Source organism: Netta rufina (genome assembly GCF_964035555.1).
Source record: "Netta rufina genome assembly, chromosome: 3".
NCBI lineage: Eukaryota > Metazoa > Chordata > Aves > Anseriformes > Anatidae > Netta > Netta rufina.
In genome coordinates, this window is record NC_140125.1 from 24,078,780 (window position 1) to 24,106,553 (window position 27,774).

Consider the following 27,774-nt stretch of genomic DNA (forward strand, 5'->3'; position numbering starts at 1 on the left):
AAGGCGACTTAGTTGTCTGGAGTTGCTCTTTGACATGCACGAAAAAGCGGAGTCCTTCACCTTGACATCAGTTGTGCCAAACACCTGTTCATTTTTGGAGCAGCTTCAGCATTTGCCTTTTGGAAAGTGTTTTTGTTTTTGTTGTTTTGTTTTGTTCGTGTGTTTGTTTTTGTTTGTTTGTTTTCTCCCCCGCCATTTGATAAGCCATCAATAAAACTCTCTGATCATACCTATCCCTTCCCGGCTGTCTTTTATGCCCTTTGCCCAGTCTGCGATGAATGAATGATATGGGTCTGAAAACAAAGGTGGAGAAGGTGCTTTCTTAATTTCCCTTCTATCCGTGACTGTTGTGACTTCTGCTGCTCTGCCATTTTAGCAGCAGAAAGCCTCTCTAAAACAATATAAACGTAATAGATGCAACGAGGAGCTAACAGAAAGCTCTACGCGTGAGCAGCACACTTTTGCCTTGCAAGCAATCACGACTAAAACGGGGCAGAAAGCGGAGACCGAGGCCGCGGAAGGCCGGGCCGGTGCAGGGTGCGATGTTTGGGGCACTTTCGCCCTCACCGCTTTATTTGCATGCACTTTCTTCGCCGGGACAGCTGCCGGGGGCTGGCAGGCTGGCCCGGCGAGGGCTCCTCGTATGCGGCGGCGGCCGTTGGGGTCCCGTTGGGGTCCCCTCACGGCTGACCCGGCCCCGTGCAGAGGCTCCGGGGCAGCCCCCAGCAGGGGCGGGGAAGGTGCCGGGGCCCCGTCTCGGCCGCGGCGGGCGGATGGAGGAGGGAGGGTCCGCGGCGGGCCCTCCCCCGCCACATCGCCCTCCCGCCGGCGCTGCTGACGTGTCTGCTCCCTCCCTGCCGCCGGCCACCGCCAACATGGCCGCAGCGCCGCCGCCGCCGGACCCCCGGCTGCTCCTCGCCCTGCTGCTGCTGCTGCTGCAGCCCCTGCCGCCGCCGCTGCTCTGCGCCGCCGCCGGGCCCGAGCTGGGCCGCCGCTTCGCCGAGCGCAAGCGCTGCGCGGACCCCGAGTGCAGCAGTGAGTGGCGGCGGCCGCCCGCGGGCCTCCGAGCACGGCCCGCTCCGCTCCGCAGGGGGCTTAACGAGGGAAAGGGGGCGGCGGGGGGGGGCAGGGAGAGGGGCCCGGGAGGGTGCCGGGGGAGCGGTGCTGGGGAGGGGATCCCCAGCGATCCCCAGCGATCCCCTGCCCGCAGCTGGGCGCTCGCCAGCAGCACCCACCCGGCTGGGCTCGTGGTTCCCCCGCTCTTGTCACAAGTGCCCTCCGTGGGTGCTTTTTGTGCTCGGGGTAATAGGAGGGCTGGTCTGCCGTGAAACAGGTCCCAGCCCATCTTATTTAACGTTAACGCTTAGCTCTGTAGCGTGCTTCTCAAGTAATCCTCGAGTGCTTTATCACGCACTCCATCAGCGAGTTTATTTCTCTCTAACCTCCAATCTTACTCCCTCAATCACATCCTCAGCTCCTGACCTGAGAGTTGCCCCCCGTGAATGCAGGGAGGCCTCGTTTTCGGCGCGTTCCCATCAGGCTGCCTGATTGCGCTGCCAACGCTAACCCCGCTTTTCGTTTTCTCCCTACAGTGTTAATGTGCCGAGGGAAGGCAATGAAGGATTTTAAAGGTCCCGACTGCCGCTTTGTAAATTTTAAGAAAGGAGAAGCAGTGTATGTATATTACAAACTAATAGGAAAATCTACGGAGCTTTGGGCTGGAAGTGTAAGTACTGCAAAGCTTTTGTTCTCTTTGCTCTTCTTGGCACTTTCTTTTTGTACAAGGCAAAAAGAAAAAAAATTACAAGAAGGAGTGGGGTTTTTAACGTAGAGAAATAGCATAAGGAATGCCATTTTGTCTTGAGACCAATGTAAAATTGGATGGAGTTGCGTTCAACTCGAGGTACTAAGATCTGTGGGAAAATGGGTATGCTAATGTGGGATAAAACTGTTTCTTTTAGAAAGCTTCCCTTGTGTAGAAAACCATACTTTGCAACACTGTAAGTGGTGACCCCTGTGCTATCTAGAAGCTAAGCTTCCCATCCCATCTAGGGAGACTTAAACCTGCACTTGTACTTACCCATGACGTGGTCTCATCCTGCCCTCTGTGGGATCTTGCTAGATTGTTCCACATACATGTTTTAATTACATCTCTCTTCCTAATGTTCAGCTGCCGTCTTGTCCTTTTTGTCTAAGCTGCATGCAGAATTGAAGGAAGAAAAAGTAACACAACTAAAAAGAATTAAGGCAAATTGTATTTTAAAAGGTCTATGTCTTTCAGCTTTAGTAACTCATTGTAGCAGCTTGCAGAATAGCGACTGTATCTAGGCCGTCATTTTCTTTTGGCAATCTGAGAGAGTGACGTTAATAGGAAAGGAGTATCCCCGTGGCAAGCCCTTCTCTAGATGTGACCTTGCAGTTATATTTATTAAAAACAAACAAACAAAAAACAACAAAACAGAACTTATCTCGGCTTTCACGATATACAACTTACTTGCCTGACAGAAGCAGAACTGAGAAACCCTAAAGGAAGAGATGGTTTTGTGGGCTTCCCCTGAAAATTGTGGCGGTTGTTTAGTCCCCTTCCCTTGCTTCCCCACACACCTTCTTTGTGTGTCCGAAGTGTTTATTTCAATCTCGTTTCTCACTCTGGCCTGCTACCAAAGGAAGGCAGTTGGCTGTGACAGTGGTCTAGACTGGTTGAAAGCCACAGCTGGGTGTTTGCTGTGGGCCCAGTGATTTAGTGGAAAGCAGGATGTATCACTTTCTCTAACCTGTTCAAGCAGGGTGTGGACAGCCAGGCTCTCAGCAGGAGCTGAATCCAATTAGAACAATACAGGAGAGAACAGAAAACTGCAGCAGTGGTTAAAGAAGAAGGATTTATAATTGTATGGTGCTGTTAATTCCCTTCTGACATGTACTGTACCATAAATAATCTGGTTAATTAGATGTTACAGGTTTCCAGGCCTGCCAGTTCTTGAGATGAGTATTAGTAGCATGGGGCCAATTTTGCATCTTTTACTAACGAGATGTAGCACAGGCTCTAAGATCAGACAACACGTTTAAGGTAATTGCTGAGTTAATTTGCAGTTTAACCGTGTTCACCGATAGGAAGCTCATGCAACAGTTAGGTGTGTCTCCGAGTTAAAAGGATTTTTGCTTTGAGTTTAACAAGTAAAAACTGAAGTTGGCACGTCTAAAAGAATTGTGAAACTCCGACTTGTTTGTTGTATTTTTTATTGTGTCACATAGTTTTCTGTTTCTTACAGGACAGTGATATTAGGCTAATTCAATTCAGTCGGTGGCTATGGTCTTTTTTTCCTCCTTTCCCTGGTTTTAGTGACTGCTTTTGCCCAGATAGTAATACTGCAACTAGTTTGTAAATGCTGCAGAGTGGTCAGAGGTGCCTCTCCTTGCAGGTTCAGTAGGGGCTGGTACGTGTGACCAGGCCATTGACCCTACTTGCAAACAGTGCTGCGGTCTCTCTCAGGCTTTGTGACTTCCTATGCCAGGTTCGGCTGGACAGCTTGATTTATGCAGGTCACCCATGCCTGTTGTGTGCTGCTGGCTAATTAAAAACAAGCTACCTGGTGAGCTCTGCGTTCAAACATAGTCCAGTGGAAGGCACGTTACCTTCGGCTACAGCCCTTTTGGTATCTTGTCCCATGACTTCATGCCTATGTGCGTTATTTGATCCCATGTGTCTACCCTACTGACTCCTTCCATTTGATGAAGTTCTGGGGAAAATTATTTATTAGGGCCTGTTATAAGCTATCAATTCAAGGGACAGCTTTGACTTTTTGACCTTCAGATGGGGACAGAGATCAGGAGAACGTCTGTATGAGAAGTCTGACCTACTGCAACCTGGGGTTTATTTCAAAAGAGTTATAAATATAGGCTCTAATCCTGGAATTGATTTTTGAGGAGCCATGAAAATTGCAATAGTATTTCTGACCAGAAGGGAAATGATCTGTTAAGGAAAGATTCACTAAAGCTGAAAAATCTATACCAGTTGGGTTTGGGCTTTATTTTCTTTGCTTATCGAGTTCACTCCACCCTTTTCAAGCTACTGTTGATTTTTGCACAGTGTCAGTAAACATACTGTATTATAACAAAACAGAGCCTTTATATAAGACTTGGGTCATACTTCATTGCTTGCAGAATTCCTGTTGAGCTCAGTATTTTGCACACGGAAAACTTCTGGCACCCAGCTGTAATACATGTTCTGTACAAGACCTGGCATACAGTTTTTAGCAGACCTGCTTAAACCTCATTAATACCACAAAGCCAAACGCTAGGAGAATTCTATGAACATTATTTAACAGTGATTTTATGTCTTGAATTTCATGAGTAGCTCAGTTCCAAGAAAATGCTTTTTTTTTTTTTTTTTTCCCCAAAAGGCGGAGCGTATCTGGTACTGTCATTGTCCAGTGCACCATGTTCTACTGTACAAGTAGCTTCTTCTTTAGCATCCACCTCACATTGTTTACAATGTCAAGTTTTGCAATGTAGATTTTTCTCTTATGCAGTTTGCCTGCATTTTGCCTTTGTCTTTAGTAGGGTCCAGAGCTCCAAAACAGCATAGATAATTCAAGTTAAAATCACTCATTTTTATCAAAACATTTCAGCAAAGAAGCTCTAAATTCTTGCCGCAGAAGATTGTTATTTAATTGTACAGCAAAGGGCTGAGGTTTATTACTTTAATTCAAGGTTGAGAAAACTATTTCTGGCCTCATGTTACAAGAAATGGATTTGGCTGCAGATCACACTTCCTCCCTGTTCTTATATGGTGGGGTAATAGAAAAGAAGAAAGGTAAATTTTGGATAAGACAGGAAGGCAGAGTATGTCTGGAGGATCCAGAGGATCAGGAAAGCTGTTCCCATTGTCTCTGTGTTTTCTTAACAATGCCAGCATTCAGAAAGGGCAGACCAAATTGTCTCTCTTCTTTAATCAGTGTTTTGGCAGTTTTAGGTACCTATGGTGTTTGTCTGTTCTCTCATGGAGGTAGGTGGTGTAAGGATCTGGCTTCTTAGCCAGCAGTGTTTGATGAAACTGCCACAGCTGGCTGTCGCACGTGGGCATTGGTGGGGATAGATGCTGTGTACACAGCCTCATGGTTTTGTCCCACAAGGGCACTTTGTCTTGGAAGGGAGTGAAACTGTTTTTGGAGTGGTGTGAAGGATGCATCTTTTTCTCCCTCATTTACTTGGCATTCATAATGCCTTTCCTCTATCATATCTGTATAGAATAAGGAATGTTTCCTTTATTTGCACAGTGGGGCATATTTTTTTTCTCTTACGAGACTGGACTTGTAGGGAAAGAAACAAAATTTTGGGCATGCAGATCATGTATTGCTCATAAACCACATAAGTGGCAAACTGGGTCATTGCAGAGGACTTGTATGGTCAGCAGCTAGGGTTATACTAAATGAGTTCCCAATTGTGATGCCTAATTATAATGGTAGTCATGGATATTAGTCTGTAAGGAGGCTACTTTGAAGCTTCAGCTTTTGTTTTCAAGAAAGATCATTTAAAACTGGAATACGTGTTTGTAGAGAGAAATATGTCAATTTAAAATAAAACCGTGGTATTCAGCACAAAGACAAGGTTTTAATTTGACTTGTTTGGTTTAATTTCAATTCCCAGTAATAGGTTCGTTCTATTTAGACCTGCATACATGATCTCTCTTCCTTAAGAGTGTAATCAGTTGTCTCTCTAGTGTGTGTTCACAAAATAAGTGTGTGTGATTGGGGATGTAGTAGGTTGTTTTAACCTCTTCTCTAACAATCTTCAGAGGTCTCAACTATGGACTGTAGGTTAAGAATGAGGAATAGTTAATAAAGTGTACCCATAGTGTACCAGTACTTACTTCGTTTGCTTAGCAAGCAAATTGGCAATTGTTTTCCTCTTTCAATAACAAAAATTGAGGAAATGACCAAATTTTTTTTTCTTCCTGATATTTTGGTGCTCTAGGAATGCTGCACCTTTCTGGGTGTGTCCACCAGGCTCTAATTGCCTGGATTATCTAATCTGTGTAGCGATAGCATGCTGTTAATATTGGCTTCTTGACAGCAGCTGTCAGAACTCTCAAGTGAGCATTACTGTGTATCTTACCCAGTGAGTGATAAGGGAGAGTCGTGTCTTCCACTGTTTGCCTTGGCGTAGCATCTTGCCTCTCGTTCAAATAGCCATCTGTAACTAATTGTTGTTCATATTGCTCACTGCACATCAATGATGAATTGACAGGTGGGGATATATACTTTCCACCCAGTTTTCTAAATACATTATTATGTTACCTCAGGGACAATTTTTTATTTTCTTAAAATCCGCTTTAAGAAATTTATTTATTTATTTATTTTCCTTGAACTACAATATAAATTTATTTACAGTCATGTAATGTTGTACACAAATGAAAGTCTTGTTAGTCAAAGACCCTCCTCTGCTTACTGCCTGAGAAAATACTGAAGGCAAATATGGCAGTAACGCGAGCACAGAATAGCAGTTAAGGCACATGCGAGCCAGAGTGCTCAGGCTTCTACTCCCGACTCTGCTAATAACGATGTCAGTCTTGGAAGCACAAATGATAAAACTTACCAACTTCACAAAGGTACTGTGCAATGTAGGTATACAACCTCAATGAAAACTCTTGTAGAAACAAGGTATTGCTAATCTTTTTCTTCTACTTACTGTGTTAAACTCCATCTAGAAATACTCAAGAGTGAGTCTGATGTGTTTGTGACTAGTGTCTGTAATAAGGATTTTAAGTCATATGATTTCAGAAACTTCCTTACTGCTTTTTGTTTGCTTGCTTATTTTCTGGCAGGTTGGAAGTGATTTTGGATATTTTCCAAAGGATCTACTTGAAGTAAATCATAATTATACCAATGAGGAGCTAGAGTTACCAACAGATGTAAGTTTTATTTTTTTTTTTTTTGTGATGTTACTGTTTCCTCAGCATTCAGTACTATCAGTGAGAAAAAGAATGGAGATACTGGCAATCGTTAGTTATCTGTTGTTGGTAAGCAGCTACATATGTGCACATATATGTTGGGTGGCAAAATGTTTGTCACAGGTATGTATGTGGATGGATGTGTGATTACCAAAATGTGGGCACTGATGTTTCTTTTCTTGAAAAGTTCATTTTTGATCCAACAAAATCTGTTTGGATTGAGCTCTGGAAACACTGCTAACTGGCTCACACATAAGTTGTTTGGTATACAGAATTGTTTTCAAACTTTAGAAGTTTAAAGTATTATCAGAAACAAACAAAACTTGCAATGCTGGCCCTTTGATTTTAGAATTGATCCTTTAACCCTTACACAAATGGCTCTTATGTACTAATAGCTAGTAACTCCAGAACTGCATGGATGCAGCTTCAGACCCTTATGAAATTGTATTCAGTGGTTTGCACGACTTTTTAATTTCTTTTTCAGAAACTGTGTGACAGGCAGCTCCTGCTTGGAGGGCTTAGTCATCTGAGGATTTACCAGCTAATAAAGCCTTGGACAAAGAAGCTTAGTGGCATTTTCTTCTTGTTATTTGCATTCATCAATAGAATTGGTTTTAATTCAGGATGTGGATGACGAGTAAATTACAATACTGTCAAGTCCATTGCTGGCTTCCGTTTTGTTCCTCGCTAGGAGGTCTTTGACGGGGTTAAGGCATGAACTTTTTATTAAGGTTTTTACGAGTCCTTGGGCAAAATTTCAACTGCTTTGAAAAGGAATTCTGAGGATGAAGGATTCTGCATGATTAATAACATTTAACATTTGCTTTGCTGCTGCATCTCTGCAGTCAACCAAATGGATTGGATCTCCTCACTGTAGAAAATAGAAATTGACTACATCTTATTTTTCATTTCAGGAAACAGACTTTGTTTGCTTTGATGGCGGAAGGGATGATTTTGATAATTATAATGTGGATGAACTTTTGAAGTCATCGAAAGAGACAATAGCAAATGAGAGGGAAACTGAATCAAGCGATCCAAGGACAAAAGCAGCTGAAGGAACTGAAGGGGAGGAGGAGGTTGAAAAGGCTGATACAGTACGGTCCCTTGATGCTTTGGAGGCAGACAATGTTGAACTAAGCATAGAGAAAGACAAGGAAGCCCTCACCATGACAGAGGAAGTAGATAGTTTTCTTATAGAAGGAACTGAAGGTACTAGGGTAGACTCCAGTGTCAGTAGTCATGAAGAAAACTCTCAGGGAGATCAAACTGCACATGAGCACTTGCAAGGAACACTAAATGAGAGACTAAAAGGGCTAGAAAGTGAAAATACCAAAAACACTAGTACTGCTCAGGGTGAAACCAGTCAACTTGACAAAGAGAGCGAAGAAGTCGATGCCTATACACTTTTAGACAGAGAGCTCTCTATAAACTTGAAAACAAAATTTGGCTCAACTGCTGATGCTGTTGTATCAGATGACGAAGTGACTCGCCTTGTTACATCATCGGAAGATGATTTTAATGAAGACTTGAGCATTAATGCTCACGATTCAGACAAGGAGTCAGACTTTGCAGATCCATCTGAAGAAATCCCTTTGCTGTCATTTATGGCAGAAGAGGAGGAATCCCTAGGGGATTCAGATGCTGATGAAAACAACAGCTTTGAGTCAAAAAATCATGAATTTGACAAAAATGAAGGTGCTATGGAGCTAAATAACCAAAGAGATGATGAGGAAGAACTTGATTCAGATGCATTAATTAAGGATGCCTTCACTAAGTCAGGGGACAGTATGAATGTGGACAGGTTTGAATCTGAGCAAACAAAGGAGAAACAGGATGAGGTGATGCTAATTAGCAAGAGAGAAGCACCAGCAGCTCAACTTGAGGATTTCTCCAAAGAGCTCCTTCGAAATGAACCTATAGGTGCAAGAGATCCAGGTTCAGAAGAAAAAGCAAACAAAACCGAAGAGCTTGAAGAGCCGCTTATGGCTGATGAAATGGTGTTGCATACTAAAGAGCTGAAAAGTACAACCGTGCCTGATCCTCATGCTTTACCCAGTCCACGAGATGGTCTGAAGACCAAACCCTTTGTTGAAAGCAAGCAAGATGCTTTAGGTCTACCTGCTGGTGATGTGACCAAAAGTCCAGAAAGAGTGCCACTTGCTGAAATAGAGAAAGAGGAGAAAAAGTTTGAGGATGACACCTTGGAAGAGATCTCTGAGAGTGATTTAAAGCACAAAAAGTTATGGGAGAAAATGAAGGAGAAAGGAAGAGATCATCCTTCTGCTGATGTTCCAGCCAAACCAGTGGAAGAGGTACAAAATGGATCTCAAAGTGACACAGGAGATACTAAGCTTTTAAAAGCCAAACTGGAGCATGGAATGCCTGCTGTGGAGAAAGAAATTCTAAGACATGAAGAAGATTCAAAACAAAGAGGGGAGGCTGATCATGAAAATCAAAAACCCGCCTCTTTTAAAGAAGAACCTGAAATAAAAGGGAGAAACATGAAAGAAACACCTGCAGGTGAGGGAGACCCAAGCCATAGGGGAGCTGCTGAGCAACCTAGGCCATGGGAAAATGAAACTGAGTATTCAGAGGCAGATGTGAAAGAAGAGCTTTCAGGAAATCTTGGCAAGATGACAGGATTTGAAAAAAGCATTGAAAAAAGTTCCCCTGAAGAAAAATCAAGAAGTACTGCACAGAATACTAATAGAGCAAATTTTACCCAGCAAGGAACTGCTCATACTGAGGATGAAGATTCAAACAAAGATCTTGGCACAAATTTAGCTAGAGAAAAAGCCCTAAGGCCAGAATTACAACCTGAAGAGACAGATGCTGAAGATGAAGCTGACTTGAAACAAGTGGAAGAAGAACTACTGGAAGATGAGAATGCTGCAAGTGCAAAGCTGTTGCATGCAAGGGTTGCAAATGTACAGGGTAATACACTAGATGTTGAAAGAAGAAACCCTGAATTAAAAATACCAAGTGAAGCTTTTTCAGGAACTGCAGATCCTACTTATGAAACAGGAGAGGAAACAAACTCGTTTTCTGAGGAGGCTAAAAAAATAATAAGCATGCAAGATGAACACAAGACTGGAAACAAAGAGTTTGATGTACCAGCGAATGAAGATGCTGAACTGGATGAGATGGAACATACCGCAGAAGATGATGAGGAGTCTTCTGAAGCTGAGGAACCGTCATCTGTGGAAGAATATAATTTCAAATCTTCTGACATGGAGGACAGCAATGACTTTCACCAAAGGAAAGATCATGTCCCTGAGGACATTCCACAGAGAGGCTCAAAAGAGAAGCAAAATATAGCAGATACAGGAAATGACCACCAGCAGTCTGCACGTTTCCCCAGCCCTGCTGACATTTCAGCAGCCACAAATGACACCGTGACAGAATACAGCGAGTCTGTGAAGCGGCTCACAATCATTAGAGGTTTCCTTGATGAAAAGCGTGTAATGCGTCTATACAAGTATCTGGGGCTCCAACATGTGATTAGGATAGAAGCCATGTTTCACGACATGAAGGTAGAGATGGAGCTTGCTCGGAAGGCAAGCAATAATAACGAAGACGTAGAAAAAGCTTTGGACCAGATACTTGAGTTTTCAGAATCAAACATTATGGATGTGGTAGGGAAAGTTCTGGATTCCAGGGTAGCAGAAAATAAAGAGGAGGTGGTGAAAGAGATGGATTTGTATGATGAAGAGAGTGCACTGATGGATGATATTCAGGAATTAATATATTCTTTAAGAAGTAAATATTCATCCGCTAGTGAGAGTGTCCCACTGGCATCTTTTCTCGAACAGGAGGATGATCAGCTGAATGCTCAAGGTAGGACGTTTAAATGCATGTATGATGGCCATTCTGTGTAGAGTTCATGAAAGCTTTGTGTTTTTCACTTGCACAGCAAAAAACAATCAAACAAAATCAATAAATCATTAAACCCCAAACCAGTCAATAAATGTAGTAAAACCATATTCCAGACAATGCTATGTAACCTAGAGAAGCTTTAAGAAGAGGGTGACGGAACAGAATTGGAAAAAAACCTGCAGAATCTGCTGGCATTTTATTTCTTTTTAATGCATATTTTTGCCATTGTGCTGGGTGGGAAATCCTGCGAGAGATTGTGCTCGCTATGTTTGTTTTTATGGGCCAGATTCTATGGAAGAAAGGGGGATCAGAGGGTGAATACAGCTAGGAGGAGACATCCAGCTCCCCTTTCAAGAAATGTGGATATGCATACACTGAAGTGCTGAATGTTCTAGGATACTTAGAGGAGTCATTTTTTCTGAACTAGCTAGCCCCTAATGCAGTGACTAATGCAGCATTCAGGCACTAAATCCACGCACCTAAAAATATCAGATATCTCTATTGTCTTATTTTGGTCCACGTTCATAAAAAAGAGTAGAAATACCGAACAAACTGATCTTTTAGCAGGGGAAGAACCCGTGCTGGAGTTTGCTACAGTCTTGCTATTTGTTTTGTAGTAAGACATGCTCTTAGCAAGACTTCTTTCATGGTAATAAACATTCAGTATGTGATTTCTGATAAAGTCACATCACAACCAATGGAAATGTCTCATTGCATGGTCAGTGGTTGATACCTTCTGTAAATTCCATGTGAACGTTTAATTAGATGCCACCAAAACTTGACTGAGAATATATTGAAGCAGTACACAAGTTGAAGTGTCAAAAAGTGCCAAGATAGCTTTGTCAAATGTAGTATTTCACTGGAGATTGCTGGGAGTAAGACATGCACATCAGTTCAATGCTTAAATTCATGTCTTTCTGTTACAGGTGATGCAAAAGAAGATGAATATGACACAGATGCTGTCAGGAATCCAAATGCTGCTGATGAGAGCAATCAGAAATTTCAGCAACTTGAAGATAAGAGGCCAGTTCAGCATACTGAAGAGGAGGATGAGAAAAGTGTTAATGTTTCACCTGAGCTTGAAGAAGCCAGCTTTTCGGATAATACAGAAGCCAAAGAAGTGTACAATAGTGAAAGAAGATTGCCACTGGCTGATACTTTGTTTGGGTCAACTGATTCAGAAGAGAGTGCCAGGGAAGATACTGCTGCAGGTAACCTTTTCGAATCTGGTTGTTTTGTTATGTTGCTCTTAGAACCATTCAGCCATGCTCCTCTTATAGGCAAATAGCAAGATTTTTCACTAACGTTTCCATTCTGTGTTGCTGTAATCCTAACAGATTTTAATAATCTGTGACAGTCCCTCTAGTGGTAGTATTGTGTAGCTGCCACTCAGCAGAGATTTTTCTACTACCTTTTTGTGCTTTAGAAATGAGAAAAATAATGTTCTCTTGTAAGCACTGTAATCCTAACTCTATGCAAGGGCTGGTATACTGTGTCTCGGGGTGGTAGCAGATAAGAGCAGAAATGACTGGAAGCCCAGGTTTCCTCACTTGCAGAGTGGACTGGCAATCCAGCCATTAGGCTGTAGAATCATGATCTTGTTCTTTCAAACTTGTGACTCTGGGCTATATCCCTGCCAAAAGTATTTTCCAGCAGGACTATAGCCTCACTTAAGCCACCTAGTCATTTCTGGCTAAAGGGTTTGTTGGAGGAGAAAGGTTTGACTCAGTTCTGCTGAGGGGAACAAAATTAAACTCAGTCCCTCTCCCTCTGGAGCAAACATGCTGACCTCTGCTGACCGCTCCTTGTGCCAAGGAGGGATCCTGTTACTGTCATCGTCCCGAGCTCTGTTTTGATATTAAATTACCTGTGACCATTCTCTGTGCTAAGCCCAGCTTTGCTGTTCTGCGTTCACCTCTGATTGTGCTTTGCTGAGCATTTAGACAAAATTCAGGTGCTTCTTGCTCAGCCTGTGTGCACCTGAGGTACGGCACCCTTAGCCAAGCATTTTTAAGCAACTGCTGAGGGGAAAATTTGGATGTAAAGGTAGCTAACGAATTTTAAACGGCTCTTGGGTTCTATATGGAGTCGAGCAATGGGATTCAGCTGCATTTTAGACCCCTCTTCCACGTCGCGACGCGTTTCATTGCGGTTACACGCTGTTCGCCGGGAATTCCTGCGGGAACCGCTGCCCAGGCGGGGAAGCAGCGTGTCAGCGAGCCGGCTGGGGACCCCCCGTGTAACAGCGGGCTGTCCCCTGGGGTGAGCTCGGGGCGGCAGGAGGGGCGGCTCGGTGCCTAACGCTCCGCTCCTCTCCCTCCCGCAGCCCCCGGCGACGGCGAGGGAGGCGGCGGCGCCTCAGGGGCAGCGCTGGGCGGCGCGGGGCCCGCTGCCCGCCGCCTGCTGCTGCAGGTGAGTCGCGGCGCGCGCCGATGACGCGGCGGAGGGGGGCGGGGGGAGCCGCGGGCTGACGTGTGCCTGGAGTTGGCTCGCGCCGCCATGGAGCCCGCGGGCGGCCCCGCGCGCCTGGCGGCCCCCCCGGCACGGCGCCTGCTGCAGGTGAGGGAGGGGCAGCGCGCGCGGGCGGCCGTTAACGGCCGGTAACGAACGTTAACGGACGTTGCGCCCGGCTCGGCTCGGCTCGGCTACCCACCGGCCATGGGACGGGGCTCCCGAGGGTGGGGGGGGGCGGCCTGCTGGGCACCGCGGGGGTGAGGGGTCAGCCCTGCTCGGGAACGGGGCACCGCGGCGTTGTCCCGAGGCTCCGGCCGCCTCGAGATCTGTGGGGAGAGCCGACGGCTGCTGGCGCCCCGTCACGAAGTGCACGGAGAGCCGCGTCCTTCGCCAGTGGGGGATGGTTGTCAGGTGTCTCTCAAGCGCCCGCTCGCTCTCCTGAGCGCAGCAGCCTGGTGGTTTTCTTTCTGGGTTTTCGGTTTTCGGTTTACAGACAGCCTGCAAGAAAGCTCTAGATGGTTCTCTGGGTCTGTGAGAGGGATAAAAGCGTTTGTCAGGCTGCTTGTCTTACCCGTGTGCTTGGTGCAAGCGTGTTCACAGTTTTCAATGTTAATTGGTTTTTAGTTGGTTGCTACCCTGCCTGAGGATATTCGTCCTGGGCCTGATTTCCATGGACTTCCATGGGAGCCTATTATTATCACTGCCTTAGTGGGAATTGCCACGCTCGCTGTAATCTTCTGGAGAACCTGCCTTTCAGTGAGTACAATTCCTGCTTAGGAGCCTACTGGTACTTAACTGGCTGAGCGGTATTCTGTGACTAAACTTCCAGCATTACCAACGCCAAAGCAATATGCAGTCTTTGGCATTTTTACCTTTTCCGTTTAAAGCATTAATATGAACCAAATGCTAGGGTTCATAGCTAAAGTAATTTGTAATTTTCTTGAAACTAAGAAGGCATTCCTTTTAAGCTTTTAACTGAAGATTTCTTAGTAAGAGGTCATTTCTAAAGCAAAGCAGGGGAACATGATATTGATCTAGAGGGCCGAAGAGAGAAAGGGTCAGTGAATATTTGCAATGAAAAGCTTTCTATATGCTGGAGCCTGTTGCTGTCCAAAACAAGCAGTTAATCACACCCTTCATATTGTCCATAATGCCATACTACAAAACCTAAAAACCTGATCATAATTCTCACCGAAGATCCTCTTCCTCACTCTGCTTCTCACTTTGCATTTCTCCCCTTCTTTCATGCATGGATAACTTTCAGTGCAAGAAAAATGCCATCATCAGCTCTCATTATGTACAGCTTATATTATAGCTATCCAATTCAGTGATGGCATGCACTGGAAATCTGTGGAATACTTCATCTTGTCTTGACAAAAGTAAACTAAAACCAAATATTATCTGGAGTAACACCGGTAATTTTTTTCACTGCTTGACTTTTGATGTTTAATGCACTATGTCAGTTTCAAATGCAAAATACTGTTGATACATAACAGCATAAAAAGGGGAGCTTGTGAATTTCTTTAATGGTGTTAGTTTTGAAATGAGCCCCTGTAATGCAAACATGCGTTGCTTTAGGATGGTGGGTCAGGCTGGGGGTGCAAGTGTTTTTTATGTTTGCAGGTTCATGATTGTTGTTTGATGCAAAATAGTTCAATTGTCATGTGTTGTTGTGTTTTTTTTTTTTTTATTTGTGTTTTTTTTTTTTTTTTTAATGGGATGTGACCAGTTACTGGCAACCTTTCAGTGACTAAGTAAACAGATATTTACTTCGGCACTAGGACAGGGCATTAGCCTAGAAGCTTTTATTAGAAAACAGCTTAAGCTTGTTTGTGGTGATATTCAACACTCTTGTTGGCAGTGATGGATGTACTTTCCGTATGCTTCTTTAATCTGGGTATGTGTGGTAACTTGCTTCCATAGGGGGAAAAAAAAAGGACACTTTCACTTCATTATGGCTAATTTTTTTCTTTTCTTTTTTTTTTCTTTTTTCTGTAGGTAAAGAGTAGAATCTATCAAGGTAGGTTTCACTGTGCTTTTTGGTGTACTTGATGGTTAGGCATATAAAAATGTTAAAGATCATTTCAGTGGACAGTGTTAATCTTCACTTCCTTTCAAGGATAATGCTAAATCTGGTTATGGTATAAGCTAGGTTGGTAGGTGATGCTTACTTAAATCTGACTATTTGGAACATGGTCTGATTGGGAGAAACAATGCATTCCACACCTGCAAATTTAAAAAAAAAAAAAAAAAAAAAAAAAAAAAGGCAAGGAAAAGCTCCACTTGGTTCAACTTAAATGTGATCCTTGGTTAATTGGTATGATGGCAGTGGAGAAGAACTTGTTCTGTTTTCTAACACAGTGAATTTGCTTTTGCTTGGTGCTTCTCACAAAAAGCAGTATCCAATTCCTCTTGCCATTTTGTGTTGAAGGGAGCCTGAAACTAGTTGCTTTACAGTTGTGAAGAGACCTTCTAAATGTAGACGTAAATACGTGGATATTCCTGTGGCTAGTTCATAGCTTGATGTATGTAAGATTGGTACTGAGTGGAAAGGAAGTAGAATTCAAAGTATGGTGACTGCTACAATTTGTAATTTAATACAAAATGAAAACATGAAAGAATCGTCTTCGTATATTCTTTCTGCTTGTTTCCTCACAAACCATACTATTTATTTGTCATCTCTCTCTAGTTTTGTTTTAGTTGTATGGCAGTTTCTTTCCATACAGTTCATGCAGATTGGCAAGACGAAAAAAATCCATCTTAAGTCTGTAAGGGGATTTTTTTTCTGGAAAACATGTGTTTTTCTCTCTTCACTAACACTGTTATTCTGGTATATAAATTACTTAAAAGCCTTTCCTGAAAGAACGTGGAATGTGGGTCTAATCTTTTTTTTTTTTTCCTCCTAAATGTTTTCTTGTATAGAAACTACTGAAGCTAAGTACAAATACTCTTCAAGTATGATAGATTCAGTTGGTACTGAAAAGCCTTTATATAAAATAGAGGAACATTAACAGTGACAAAAATGCATTAAATGATAGATTACATTTGGAATACTGAAGATAAAATCTATTACCTGCTGTTTATCACAACAGTAAAATTGGGAGAGTGGGTTCATGTGGGGATTCCTTCCCCCTTAAAGTGCTCAGAACTGTCTTGTACTTCAGCAGTTGTTGCTGGAAGCAGGAAGGGCCGGGAGACATCTAGGTCAGGAGCCCTCACGTAAAAGAGGACAGAGGAGTAGCAGTTGCAATTGCACTGTGTAGGATGCAGTTGGAACAACCGGTGCTTCCTGTTGTTCGTGCTCCAGGATTTGCTGTGAGGCAAATGGACCTTGGGATGTTCAAATACGGGGGTGGTTTAGGACTTGAAAAAGAATTCCAATTGGATCGGCGTTAATTTGCAATAAAGTAATTTAAGTGTGTTAATAATGTACAATGAATCCTAAAGGTTGGTTGGAGAGGTGTTGGGGTTGAGAAGCAAATGCATGACTAAAGAACAGTTCTTAGAACCTTCAGGATGAAAGGTCACAGCCCTTTTTGAAGTCCAGAAACAGTGTCTGTTAGAAAGCTGTGCAGCTCCATGAGGCTCAGTGATGCCATCTGCTAGCTGACGGTCTCTTTTCTGTTCCCACCAACTTAGAGCTTTCATCCTATTTTTTCATCATTTGCTGACCAAACATTCAGTTCCTATACAGCAGAAAGAAGTAGTTGTTAGGGAAAATGGTTGCATCTCCCTTGAGTATCACACAGCAGTCTGAGACCACTCCAACATCCTCACTGTCAATTCTTCCCTTGAATGTACCTTTTCTTTTTCTAGCCAGCACCTCGCTTCTCTCTGCTCTGTGGTCAGTGACCAGCTCCTGTGAACTGGATGCAAGAGCCCTATGCTTTGCATCAGTATTTAATGCTTTATGGTCTTGTTTTCAGTCCTAGCTTTAAATGAAAGCTGGAGATGCTCAGACTACTGCAGAAAGGGCTAATTGCCAGGAAATTTACAACTGTCCTGACTTGTGCTTTATTCCTTTCTTGAAAATGTTCCCTAAAGTGATAGCTCTGATTAATTTTTTTTTTTCCTCCAGGATGTGAAGTACAGTTACTATAAGCTTTCTTTTTCTTCCTAGTGACTGAAAAGCAACTTGCAGAAAAGATTAAAAAGCTTCTACAAGAAAAAACGGAAATCCTAGACAAGATGTCAGAATATGATGAAAAGGTATCATTCTAGGTTCTTGCCTCTTGCCTTCCTGACTTTGTTATTGGTTTATTGTCATAGTAGGTGTAACAGGTAGTATATTCTTATTTTCTGTTCTTACTGAATATTACGTTGACAGTTTCCTCAGTTCTGTTGGTTGTTCTTGTGCTTAGATAAAGCAAGCAAAGGAATCAGTGAAAGCAGCTCAAGAGCAAAAAAATATTCTCTCTGATGAAACTGCAGGGCTTAAGGTAAGGAATAGTTAATCATCTCTGTACTAAACACAAATGTGCTAATAAAATAACTTGCTTTAGTTGGTCTTGTACCCTTTTTTTTTTTTTTTTGTAGGACACTGTCAAAGGACTGGAAGAAGCAAATCGTAAACTGGATGACAAAATAAAAAGTCTGCACTCAATGCTTGAAACTGAGAGAAAACAGAATGAGAAGAAACAGAAAAAAGTAAGAGCAATCATACTAAGGTTTTGCATTGTCCTTAAAATGCCCTACAAACTGGCTGCATCCTGTTCATTTACGGAGAGAGGTATAGAAAATGAGATGACCCACCTCCAAAAAGAACTGAAATGAAATTTCAGGTTCATTCCAAGTTTGGGGGGAGATTCTGTTGACTTCTGTTGTTTTTTTAAGATTTGGTGAGCTTCTGTAGTTATACTTTCATACATAAACAGATGTATTCCACTTGTGGGCTGGTCTAATAAATCCTAGCAAAAGCCAGGAAGTTCCATAACAATATGGGCTGAAGGTTTCAGGCTGGTAAGAGAACTGTTCTTGTGATTAGAGGAAGAATCTAATTTGACAGTAAATGTGAAGATCTCTAAGCTGCCCCTAATTTGTGTCCAGAGGTGATACTTTTTTCTTTTTTTTTCCTTCCCTTTTTTAAAGCCTGATTTGCTGAAATAATAGAAAGCTCCAACAAGTTCTTTAGTGTTTTGATCAAAGGTTGTTGCTAATGACAGCAACACGTGGTATTTTTGTTCTAGGCAGCGTAGGTATAAAGGGAGCTTTCCCAGCCATGCACAGGCAGAGTCAAAGGCGAAAGGTGACTCTGAAGTGCAGGGTGGTTTTTATTCCTTGCCCTGCTGATAAGGCAGCGCTGTTGCTGCTAGTCTAATGGCTTGTGTGAATGGTAGTTTGGCGTTAAGAATTCTTCTTATGCTTTTCAAAACGCACAGGTTAAAATAATGACACACTCAGGTTATGCCATGTACTAGGCTAATACAGACTCACTGCTCATCTTCTTGTATAGATCGCTGAAAGCCAGAAGTCCTTGGAGAAACTTGAAGAGGCTATCAGTGTGCATTCTGCTGAGCTTTCAGAGGTAAAGATTACCTGTCATCTACAATCATAGAATGGTTTGGGTTGGAAGGGACCTTAAAAATCATCTTGTTCCAAGCCCCCTGCCATGGGCAGGGACACCTACCTCAAAGCCCCATCCAGCTTGGCCTTGAGCACCTCCAGGGATGGAGCATCCACAACTTCCCTGAACAATCTATTTCAGTGCCTCACAGCCCTCTGAGTGAAGAATTTCAGCCTAACAACTAATCTAAATCTCCCCTATTTTATTTTAAAACCATTCCCCCTTCTCCTGTCATCGTCTGCCTGAGCAAAAAGTTGCTCTCCATCTGTTTTTTATAAGACCCTTGTAAGTATTGAAAAACTTCAGTAAGGTATCTACATTCTTTCAACAGTCACAGGTATAAGTTCTGTGCAGGAAAATTCATGCCTAGTATCTAATAGAAAATGCTAACTTGTAAGATTTCACTTTGTGCATGTACAATTTTTTTTTCTCTTTCCCGGTAATATGTTGCTCTTACTCTATTACATTTTGACCTTTATCACTCTTTCTGTTCATTTTTTTTTGTTTGTTTGTTTCATTTGTAGGTGCAGATAGCCCTTAATGAAGCTAAATTAAATGAAGAAAAGGTAAAGTCAGAGCTCCAGCATGTGCAGGAAGAGAATGCTAGGCTGAAAAAGAGCAAGGAACAAGTAAGTTCTGACCAGACACTGTTTCCCTTTTGACTTAAATATCAGGGCTTTATTCCTAGTTTTCTTGAGTGTATCTTTACTGTGTCTGAGTTTTCTTAATGTATTAGAATTTTCACCTTTAATATTTAAACCCCTCATGCTTCTTGCACAGGCTTTTTGTGCAAGTTAGCCACGCCTACGTTACGCAGGCTTTGCCAGTTCCAGTGATTTGTTTTTTGTCAGTAACTTCACAGAAAACTTGCTCTGATATGGTGTCACTGTGTGATCAGGAGATTGCTACTTGGGATGTCAGAGTCACAAATTGCCAAAGAACAATTCTGAAGCAAAGCTAAATGAAGAGCCCCTTTATCCCTGAAATGTCATGACAGTACTTCTGCAGATACTTGCAAGTGTCTCTGTGCTTTCTTTTTTCATACATGAAGTAAATGCTGTTTTAAGTAATCTGGTTTGGTTAACCTCTGGGCTGCAATTAGTTGTTCATGTTCTGAAGTATGTGAGCAGTTTGTTTCTGATGTTGGGATAGCAGATGTGAAAACATAAAATTTGGAAAACTGCTTAATAGTGGAATTCGCAAAAAGATTCCCAGCATCCAGTTCTACCAATAGACTAGTGATGTGTGTGATAATTAAGTTCACACCTGATCTCTGACCTGTGGTGATCGGTTATCACCAGAGCTGGTAGTAAAACAGATTTGTTACGCATAGCCTCTACTTAAAATAATGTAAGAAATCATCTTGCTTTGGTGTTTTGTACAGCTGCTAAAAGAAGCTGAAGGCTGGAGTGAGAGACATACTGAGCTCAGTGAGCAGATTAAACTGTATCAGAAGTCTCAGAAGGACATAGAAGAAGCACTTGCCTATAAGGAAAATGAAATTGAGGTAGGTTCTTTGTAACAAGCCTTAAACAGTACGTGTTGTTAAATACTTTGGAATACTTAAAACGTAGAGCAGTTTTCCTTCAGTGATCCTATGATTTCTGTACTAGGTTCTAACTAACTGCATTATGCAGCTGAAGCAGCTTGACATAGATCCTTCATCTGAGGCCAAGAAGGATGGTGAAGGGCATGAATGGAGTAGAGGGGACGATCTGGCCAATGGAGAGTTGCCAGGTACAGTAATCCTACCTGCTGGCTGCTGCACACAGTAGCTAAAGGATATACATGTAAGGTGTTATGTTTGTGTCATATGGGGAACAAGGAGAATCCACGTGTGTAGCTGCTTGTGGGTTTACGAGACTGACGGGTTGAACCTCCAGTCAACACAAAATATCCAAATGAAGGGAGAAGTGGATAAAAGCGCTAAGATTGTTGTTTTTAGATTACTGTTTAGGTGTGTTGTAAGTGTAATGAGTTTTAAAGATAAACAATTAAATGTGTAATGAAGTTAGCAGTTAGGACTGTTTTGAAAGCTGAGAATCTCAGTTCTGTTGCTAGGCTACAGTTATTTTAATACGAGTATTACGGTTACCTCAGGATAGATAGCTAATTCGGGTAATCACATCTTTTAATATGAAAGACTGGAGTGGAAGTTTGCAAGACTATTTAGGAAGTTTGTTTTGCTTAATATTGTAAACATTTGCTGTGTCTCTGATTCTGAATCCTTCCCCTTTCTTGTGGTTTTTCTAACTGTACAGTATAAGTGGGCTGTAAATTCACACTTCTTGATTTTCACATACTGTGTCCAATAATGGATGCTGCATTCACATTCATGTTAGTGTCATGGCTAGAAGTAGCAACAAGGAGGAATCTTCTGGAATGCCTTTTGAAATAAATCTACCAGTTTTGTTGTTTGAATTACTGTATTTTGTCCTGTTTCCCTGTCCCCTCCCCCCCTTTTTTTCTTTGGACCTCTCCCAGGTTAAAAGGCAGGGAGTATTATTTTTAACAGCTACAGAGTCCAGAGAATTGGGGTTAAAAAATAAGGAAAACAAATTTATTTTTATCTTCTAGATAATGAGAATGAAAAGATGAAGACTCAGATTAAGCAGATGATGGACGTCTCCAGGGTATGCTGCACAAGATACCTAATAAATGCAGCCATGTTACTGCTATGCCTAAGAACCTAAAAATTTTTTATTTTTTATTTTTTTTTAGGTAAAAACTATGTTATCCATAGTTGAAGAAGATAGAAATCTTCTGCAGTCCAAACTGAGTGACGAAGTAACAGCAAGACATGAGCTGGAAGGTGGGTAGGCTTAGCAAAAGAATCGCTTAGGACAATATGCTGTTTGTAGTTTAAAAAGAAACAGGACACTTAAGTGGCATAACAGTTCTTTGTAACTTCCTTTCAACTTTTTTTGCTTATCTTTGCTTCTCTGACAGAGCAAATAAAAAAGCTAGAACACGACTCCTGTTCGCTACAATCAGCCAAGGCTCGACTGGAAAATGAATGTAAAACACTACAGCAGAAAGTAGAGATTCTTGGTGAACTTTACCAGCAGAAAGAAATGGCGCTCCAGAAGTAAGCCTTTCATTACTCTTTCATGAGATAACATATTTGATCATAAGCACTATCCACATGCTCTTTGTTCAGTAGGGTCAAATGGTTTCAAGTTGAACTTAGAGTGAAAACTGATGACTGCCATTTAAGTACAGTTCAAACTAGTAGCCTACCCACAGATTCTCAAGAATGTCACTTGAGAACAGTGTCACTTTTCACACACAGTATTGTCTTCTACAAAAACAAAAATTAAAAAAAAATAATTGGGGGAGACCAAGCATGGTTTGGTCTGAGAATTCTGTGGTTGGTATGTCGTATTGTCAAGGAGAAGATAGAGAATGTTGATAAAGACTTGTTTCACTTATTCTGATTTTTAGTTTAATGAATCTAATTTTCATAATGCAGCAACTTACTGTTTTAGCCTTGTGAGCTTTTTGCTTTTTTCAAAGGGCTAAATTGTGTTCATGGTGATATCTGAGGTGAATGAAACACTACTGGTGAAGAAGGAATGTGTATCTATTCATGTAGCATTCATGCATTCGTTTATTTACTTACTAAAATGTCTGTTTAAAAAAAAAAAAAATTTGTTCTGTGGAGAAAACTTTAGGTAGGATTCAGGGACATTGTCAGTCAAATTCTGTAAGAAAACTGGAATTCAATGGAGAAGCAATTTAAAGTGCTAAGGTTCAAATGTGGGGGAATTTGGAAGCTCTAAGGTTCAAGTGTGTGGGCTGGGAGAAGCACAGGGTTGGAACAGGCTAAGGAACTTAGGCTGTATAGCACCTCAGTAGTGAGGCTGTATATCTCGTAACCTCAGGACCCAGATGTAATAATCACGTATTAGAGAGGTAAAGGATAGCCCAATTCTTAAGAAGAAAAAAAAAAAAGAACTTGGCATCTCTGACTGAAGAATTTATATTCCTTCCAAAACTTTTAGGAAGTTACACTGTCTGTTGTTACATATTGATTTGAATTTAGGACTACCTGTATTTCTGAAAAACTGTTTCTACATGTAGCTATGGAGGTGGATTACATTGAACTGGCTGTTAGCAATAGTTAACTTACTATGAGTTTAATGGCTCCAGTTTTGTGGGATAGCTTTTGTAAGATAGAAACACACAGTGAGCCTCTTTAATTTTTTATATTATTCTGGAAATATTTTTATTTAGCGAACCATAAGGTTAAAAATAGTGTGAAAATTGGTCCCATAATAAAATGATATGGAGAATACTGAAAAAAAGCTTCTTTCCACACATTTGATGACTGTTGGTGTTTGTTACCTGGGTGCTAAATTCCCCCTTTTTCTCTAGACCTTTCTTCAGTTAGATGTTAGATGTTAGCTCTGCATATTTCTTTGTACCTTTCTAAATCTGGATCATCATCTGTGGAATTGTTAAGTAAATTTTGGGATTGAAGAGATGAATTATTCTACAACTCTTAGATTCTGACAGGTCTTTCCAGTCAATTCTACATTGTACATTTTCAGATTTTACACAGTTTGTTGGTTTTAAAAGATGGCATTTGTCTTTTTTAATCTTCCTTGATTTTGAGTTGTAGTAGATGTAGTATGGTTGTATGGTGTTGCTGCTTTGTTTGTTTGTTTTTGTTGTGTTGCACTGTTCAGTTTTTTTTTTCCCCTATGTAGAAAACTAACTCAAGAAGAATATGAGCGCCAGGAGAAGGAGCAGAAATTGTCTGCTGCAGATGAAAAAGCCGTGCTGGCCATTGAGGAAGTGAAAGTTTACAAGTAACTTATTTTTTCTGAAGACTGTTATTTTCCTTTACTTCAGCTGCTGGGAAAAAACTTATTTAAGCCTCTTTCCTTTTATACAGGCAAAGGATTCAAGATATGGAAGAAGAATTGCAAAAAACAGAGAGATCATACAAAAACCAGGTAAATGACCTGCTTGCTGGCTATTGTGTCACCATTTCCTGCATCCTTTTAATGCTCTGAGTTCTTGGAAATGTTAGTTGTTGGACAAATAAAAGCTAATACAATTCTTTTCTTCTCAGATTGCTGCTCATGAGAAAAAAGCACACGACAACTGGGTAAGAATGTCCTTCCCGTTCTGATACAAAAAAAAATATATATATTTGGCTTCAGGCTGGTCCAGTTAATGCAGCTGGCAAAATTTTCCCTCACAGCTTATTGCCCGCTCTGCTGAGAGAGCTCTGGCTGAAGAAAAAAGAGAAGCAGCCAACCTGAGACAAAAGTAAGTACAGTACAGGCTGTCTTTATTGCACTGTGAACATGCTGTGTTTCTTAGGAGGGGAGGAGCTCAAACTATGCCAGTTGCTCATTTTTTTGTGTGTAAAATGTGCAGTGTGCATACAAGGTAACTGATGTTTAAACTATTAAACTGTTTTGATGGTTGAAGTAAGATTTCTTGGTAAAAGCTGTAACATTTTACAATGCAGTTTGCTTGTGATACTGTTTCATGCTAATGAATGCAACTCACATGTGCTACTTGAATTAAAAATAACTTTATTTTTTAAATTTAGATTAATAGAAGTGAACCAAAAAATTGTTATGCTTCAAAGACCGTTAATTGTGAAGCCAACTCCAGGCAGACCCGATCGTCAAGTTCCACCACGACGAGGTAAATACTGCCATTTCTCCCAAAACTTTGGTCTTCAAATTATTTTATTCTAAAAAAAAAAAAAAAAAAAAGAAAAAAAAAAAGGCTTTGATACATTGTAGGAAAGTACATCACTTTTTTATTTCTTGATGTAGGGCCCTTAAGTAGAGATGGCTCTTTCGGCCCATCGCCTGTGAGTGGAGGAAATCCATCACCGACACAGATGATAGAAGTTCCTGGTCGGCCCCTTTCTGCTCCTCGAAGGGAAGGCTCAAGAGGTGAATTTGGTAAGCAGTGAAGCTTCTTTCCTGTCCTGTGTATCCTACATGCTACAAACCCAAGGAGGTCTGATCTTGATTGTAGGGACATTGACACCTGCTTTAGTAATGCAGAGACTTATTTATTTTAATAGAAATAGCTTGAGCATGTGTTCATTAGTATCTCTGGTGTTTCCCTTAAGGTACAGTGGTGGATGGCCCCTCTGTTCCACGAAGGCCACCAGAGATCCCTGGAAGGATGTCTGTGCCTGGTAAGCTATGTGGTCTCTGCAACCAATTGCAATGTACTTGCTTATTTTTTCACTTCAGAATTGGAACTTCAAGACCAATATTCCTTTTCCCAGAGCATCACTAAAACATGTATGGCTCTCTCTACAGATATTGGGCCTGCTGTAGCATCCCTGATCAGTAGTGGGCCAAGAACCTCCTCCCCTTCCACAGCAATGGATAGAGCGGTAAGCTGAAAAAAAAAAAAAAACAAAAACAAAAAACCTTCAGGAACCATTTCTAATACATGATTCACTGTACTTCTTGCTTCTCCTTTAACTGTGTCATGTTCTGTCTTGTCTATATCCTGTCACTATCCTTATTTGCTGTCCCCTTCCACCCTCACCAAAAAAAGCAGCCCTCTCCCAAAGAGTCTGAGGCCCCCTGTGTAACTACTGATTCACCTTCATCTATTGAACCACCTACAGTGAGTATTCAGAGGCTGAATATGGTGTTACGCTGCTTTGATGGAGAAGAGTAACAGGCTTGGTGTTCTTGTTCTGAAATGCTAAATAACAAAATACTCTGCAAAACTAACCAAGGGCTTATATCTTGAAAGGTTTCTCTAATGATGAATGGTTGCTGTCTTTTTTTTTTTTTTTTTTTTTATGGAATTAAGGAAATGAGACCTTTCTTGTTAAGGGCTGCAGGGAAACACTTAACTTTGGAGTGACTACAATAATCTTAAGAAGCTGACTTACCTGTACTATTTAATTCCACATGTACCTTATGGTGCTGGGTCCTTTACCAAAGGGCTATCAGCCAAAAGAGATTGCTTGATCTTCTCTTTAGCTAAAGCTGTATTCAAGAAACTTGCCATCTCAGAAGATACACGAAGTATTCACTCCTAGGTAGTGCACGCAGCCTTCTGGGTGAAGGGACAGTGATGGTGCAGTGTATTTCCTTATCTTCTACTTGGTTACTGCAGTTTGGGCTGTCTTTTTTTTTTTCTTGTTTTCTCCACCTTTCGGCCTTCAGGTGAGTGGTTGTGGTGTTCAGCAGCGTCGAGGTTTCTCTGATGCAGTGAGTAACATACTGGATTTTTAACCTGATCTCACGCAGGCTAACGTTAGTCCCAAAGGCCCGCCTTCTTTCCCTGGGACACCCATCATGACCTCTCCAGTGATGGGACCTCCGCCCCCACCACCTGTTCGTTATGGACCGCCGCCAGCTCCTCTGCGTGGACACTTTGGGCCCCGGCCTCTTCCTGTGCCCCTAGGTACAATTGTATTACCTTCTGCTGAAACTGAGAAGCTCAGTGGCATAAGTTCAGGGAGACTGCTATAGAGCTGGGAATCTGCCACCTGGTGGAATGCAGCCTCCCTGTTCTTCATGAGGTCTAGCTGTCTGGCTCAGAAGGTTTGGTTGGCTGCGTTTCTTTTTCCCAAGCCTCCTTAATGCCAAAGTGTTTTTGTCTGCTTAGTCTAAAATTGAAACGAGCAGCCAAAAGGCATGAGAATATAACTAATGCAGACTTCACAGGCAATGTGACAATGACCTACCCCAGAACTGCTCCAGCAAATTAATAAGTGAGGAAGAAATTGGGAGCATCAAAGTTTATGTCAAAGTACACTTTAATTTACCTCTCATGTTTTCCTTTCCTTCTAGTTCGTGGCGCTCCCTTACCACCTCCAGCTGCAAGAGATTTCTTACCTGGCCCACCATTAGGAATGAGAGATCTGCCCCCTGGCCCGCTACCACCCCCTCCAGATCCCAGAGCGTATGGACGTGGGCACCCTTCCTTCCGACCTCTAGGTCCTCCTGGCCCGAGAGATTATCCTCAAGGCCCACAGCTACCCCCGCCTGGCTCAAGGGACTATACACCTTCTCCTAGCAGAGACTTGCCTCTGTCAGCACCTAGAGACTACCCTGCAGGCCCTCCTCCAGCACCAGCAGGCTCCAAGGACTATACACAGCCTCCAGCGCAGAAGCCCTGACTGCAGTCTCTGGTCAGCAGCTCAATGGAATGGACTCTAGCACACTTCCTGCGGTCAGGATTTTAGGAAATGGTTTTCTATTTGAAGCCATTTGTCTCATTTCAGTATATTTCAGCTTTTGCAGGATTAATTTTTATCCAGTTGCTGCAGACATCTTTATGTGCATTTATGATCACCTTAAACTCATCCATCCTCTTGGGCTGCAAGAACCTTTTTGTGATGGACTTGAACCTACTCTAAACGTGCAATAGAAAGGAAGTACCTGTGTGGCTAGTTCTAATTAAATGTAGCCTCTGTAACCAGTTGGTGAATGAACTAATTTCATGAAAAATGTAAATCAAATCATTTCCTGTGGAAATAATTTTTAAGTAAAATGCTATCTTACCTGCCTTCTCCATCACATCATTCAGCTGCAGCTGTTCTAGTCCAGGAGTTTACATGAGGACTGTGAGGTGTGGGTTGTTTGTTTTTTTTTTTAACAGATGTCTGGTCAGAGATCAGAAGCACAAATGACACTGTATTCAAAGGAAGGTTATAATAAAAAGCAAATTCCTTTTGCTAAACCCTGACTGCTTTGTTTCAGTGCCATTTTTCATTCAGAATGGACATTGTAACCAGAGAATCCTACCTTATTGAACCAGCTGTGACCAAGCTGAAGAATTAAGTCAAAGCTGAGTAACTGCAGCTGTTGCAAGATGAATGATTAACTGAATGTTATGCTGGACTGGCCTAGAAAATTACTGATTCACTTCATGCATGAAGATGGTGGGGGATACAGACCTCCTCACCTGAAGGGCAGAACAG

General features: G+C 42.0%; 1 protein-coding gene across 6 annotated transcripts; it reads left to right on the forward strand.

The window, feature by feature from the left end:
- The first annotated feature begins 865 nt into the window (after nt 1–865).
- MIA3 (MIA SH3 domain ER export factor 3) lies at nt 866–27,539 on the forward strand. 6 transcript variants are annotated; one of them, XM_084284604.1, is made up of 29 exons: nt 866–1,035; nt 1,593–1,726; nt 6,824–6,910; nt 7,864–10,786; nt 11,752–12,036; nt 13,152–13,237; nt 13,904–14,035; nt 15,278–15,299; nt 17,400–17,488; nt 17,641–17,718; nt 17,816–17,926; nt 18,732–18,803; nt 19,367–19,471; nt 20,227–20,349; nt 20,456–20,579; nt 21,420–21,475; nt 21,564–21,654; nt 21,792–21,930; nt 23,555–23,656; nt 23,743–23,803; nt 23,923–23,958; nt 24,055–24,122; nt 24,412–24,509; nt 24,644–24,775; nt 24,949–25,017; nt 25,145–25,221; nt 25,389–25,460; nt 26,096–26,252; nt 26,642–27,539. In XM_084284604.1, the coding sequence occupies exons 1-29, from the start codon at nt 876–878 to the stop codon at nt 26,968–26,970; spliced, it is 6,018 nt and encodes a 2,005-aa protein (XP_084140730.1). In that variant the 5' UTR covers nt 866–875; the 3' UTR covers nt 26,971–27,539. The 6 variants fall into 6 exon arrangements, with proteins under 6 accessions (XP_084140730.1, XP_084140732.1, XP_084140731.1 ...); XM_084284606.1 differs by having other exon boundaries at nt 25,392–25,460; XM_084284605.1 differs by lacking the exon at nt 15,278–15,299 and having other exon boundaries at nt 13,904–14,039; nt 17,382–17,488.
- The last annotated feature ends 235 nt before the right edge of the window (nt 27,540–27,774 follow it).